General features: G+C 39.3%; 1 protein-coding gene across 1 annotated transcript in view; it reads right to left on the reverse strand.

Annotated features, from left to right (window-relative positions):
- Window positions 1–331: 331 nt before the first annotated feature.
- ANKEF1 (ankyrin repeat and EF-hand domain containing 1) overlaps window positions 332–2499 on the reverse strand; it is a 27596-nt gene continuing 25428 nt past the window's right edge. Inside the window, exons 9-10 of the mRNA XM_010834220.1 lie at window positions 1750–1887; window positions 332–711 (exon numbers count right to left, since the gene is read on the reverse strand). Coding sequence (XP_010832522.1) covers window positions 553–711; window positions 1750–1887 — 297 coding nt within the window. The 3' untranslated portion in view covers window positions 332–552. The remainder of the gene's footprint in view (window positions 712–1749; window positions 1888–2499) is intronic.

Below are 2499 nucleotides of genomic sequence, written 5' to 3' on the forward strand. Positions count from 1 at the left end.
TTAGGGTATAGTTGCTTTACAATGTTGCATTAGTTTCTGCTGTACAGCAAAGTGTACAGGAGAAATGGGTGAAGTGTCAACAGTGTCTACTGGAGGCATCAGTGTTTATTTGACCCCAAGTATCTAATGCATATCATTTATGATAATGTGTGAGAAGAAAAATGCTCCTTTAGTGTATTAAAAAGGGCTTCTCTTCCCTAATATTAAATAGCTTTCATTCAGTTCCACTAAAAGGATATCTTTAACATAATGATGTGCATCTTGTAAATTCTTTGATGATGACACTATGTTTATAACCAAAAATGCCATTGTTGTAAAATATTCTTGAGGAAGATTGAGGAATTTATCCAGAATGGCATGCAATTCCATTGCAAAATAACACATGACTTCTCTAGACAGCTCAGAATATTTATAGTTGTTAAAGCAAAGACAAATATTTTGTTACAATGCTTAACTTGTGAGTTGCTTTGACTTTGATGGGAATCTACTTTCTCCAATATTTGGTCCCTGGGCCTCAAAATGTTGTTTATTCTGAGATGCAACCGCTGTGATTTACGTCTTGAAGCTAGCTTCCACTGCTTGTGCTCTCTCTGTGATGTGCTTCTGAAAGGGCATCATGAAGTCATCAAAATCTACCTCATATGTCAACCTCTCCCGGCGCAGTTCCCTCATTCTGATCAGCTCTGCTGTCGTGGCTTCAGGACTCCAGATCTTAAACAAACAACCACATCCAGAGTGAATGTTAGCATGACAGCCAATAAACATGCCAATATCCAGACAACCTTCAATCTGGTCAATTTAAAACTATCCAATTTACTTCTGGCAAGAGGAGAAGGGATGACAGAGGATGAGATGGTTGGATGGCATCACTGACTCAATGGACATGAGTTTGAGCAAGCTCTGGGAGATGGTGAAAAACAGGGAAGGCTGGCATGCTGCAGTCCATGGGGTCACAAAGAGACACAACTGAGTGACTGAACAACAACAACAACAAATTTACTTCTAAGTCTATTTTAACTTTTATCTCTTACATGACATTAGTGGTTACATGGCCATCACTGTTTCTGATGGTGACTATTTGAACAACTGAAATACCCTTCAGTTACCTCTCTGATGGCCCTGAGGCCAGCTGCTGTTCATTCTCAGGAGGTCAAAACCAGGAAGCAATGGAATTAATAGACAGCCTTTACATCTTGCAGGGAAGTCAAAATTATTTTCACAGTAGGGGGCAAAAGGAGCTGGTGGTCTATTATTCAGCATGGTTTGATGAGCATTAGCAAGACCACTCTTGTTCTCCAAATATGTCTTCACCTCTTTACTTGTAGATGTTTAAGGAAGCTATTTAATAGATCCAGTCTTGATCAGTATAAAACTCCCAAGTGAGATGGCGATAGTGTGTACAAAGAGGAAGGGTTGGACTTTAAGAAGTACCCAGAGAAAATATCTATAAAATTCAGTGACTACATGGCTACAAGGAATGGCACTGACCAAAGACAACTTCAACTATTCAAGGAAAATTAAGAAGTCAATACAGAAAATAAAAAGACAAGATATCAGAAGCTATACAAATCGGACTTACTTAGTTGTAAGCAGGATCTAGAAAAAGGAGAACGTCAAATAACAACTTATCAAAAACACAGCTTATCAAAAGATAAGCTTTGGACAGTTGTTTGGGTGCTCTGCATAAAAAGTATTTGAAAAAAGGCATTAGGAGTTTATACCATGTTACAATCTTTCTAAAGTACTTACCCTCTGTGGGATAAATGTGATATCCACTTTCTTGGTATAACCACTGGTAATCAATGAATTGAGATAAACTACATTATCTTTACGCATCTTCTTGTCCTCCACTATGGCTGGCACAGTGTATATTGCTGAAAGTGTTTCCTGGAAATGAGCAAAAACCCCAAAAATAACTATCAATTTCAAAAACCTGTGTATACTTTCTAATACTCTGAAGTTTAAAAAATGCTACTATATAAATTATGATTTGAAATGAAATAGAATATTATTATAACTTTGGGTGGGGAGAGATAACTCTTTTGCCTTGTTTAACTTAATTAGTATTAGTGACAGATCACAAAAGTCTTCAAGATCCATCCTTGATCTGTGGCCGTTATTAATCAGAAGGATGTATTCCTACTAAAATGATAATGGTGCATGTGTTAGGAGCTGTAACTGATCAATCTTCCTTCACCTCTAGCTATCCTTCCTCTCTTCCTCCATGCTTGTTACTCTCTACTGTCTGCCGATCATCCCTTCAACTCTGTCTGCTTCCTATCACCTCTCAGTTCAGTTCAGTTCAGTCGCTCAGTCGTGTCCGACTCTTTGCGACCCCATGAATCGCAGCACACCAGGCCTCCCTGTCCATCACCAACTCCCGGAGTTCACTCAGACTCACGTCCATCGAGTCAGTGATGCCATTCAGCCATCTCATCCTCTGTTGTCCCCTTCTCCACCTGCCCCCAATCCCTCCCAGCATCAGAGTCTTTTCCAATG

Source organism: Bison bison, unplaced genomic scaffold, assembly GCF_000754665.1.
Source record: "Bison bison bison isolate TAMUID 2011002044 unplaced genomic scaffold, Bison_UMD1.0 scf7180017864030, whole genome shotgun sequence".
Classification (NCBI taxonomy): Eukaryota; Metazoa; Chordata; class Mammalia; order Artiodactyla; family Bovidae; genus Bison; species Bison bison.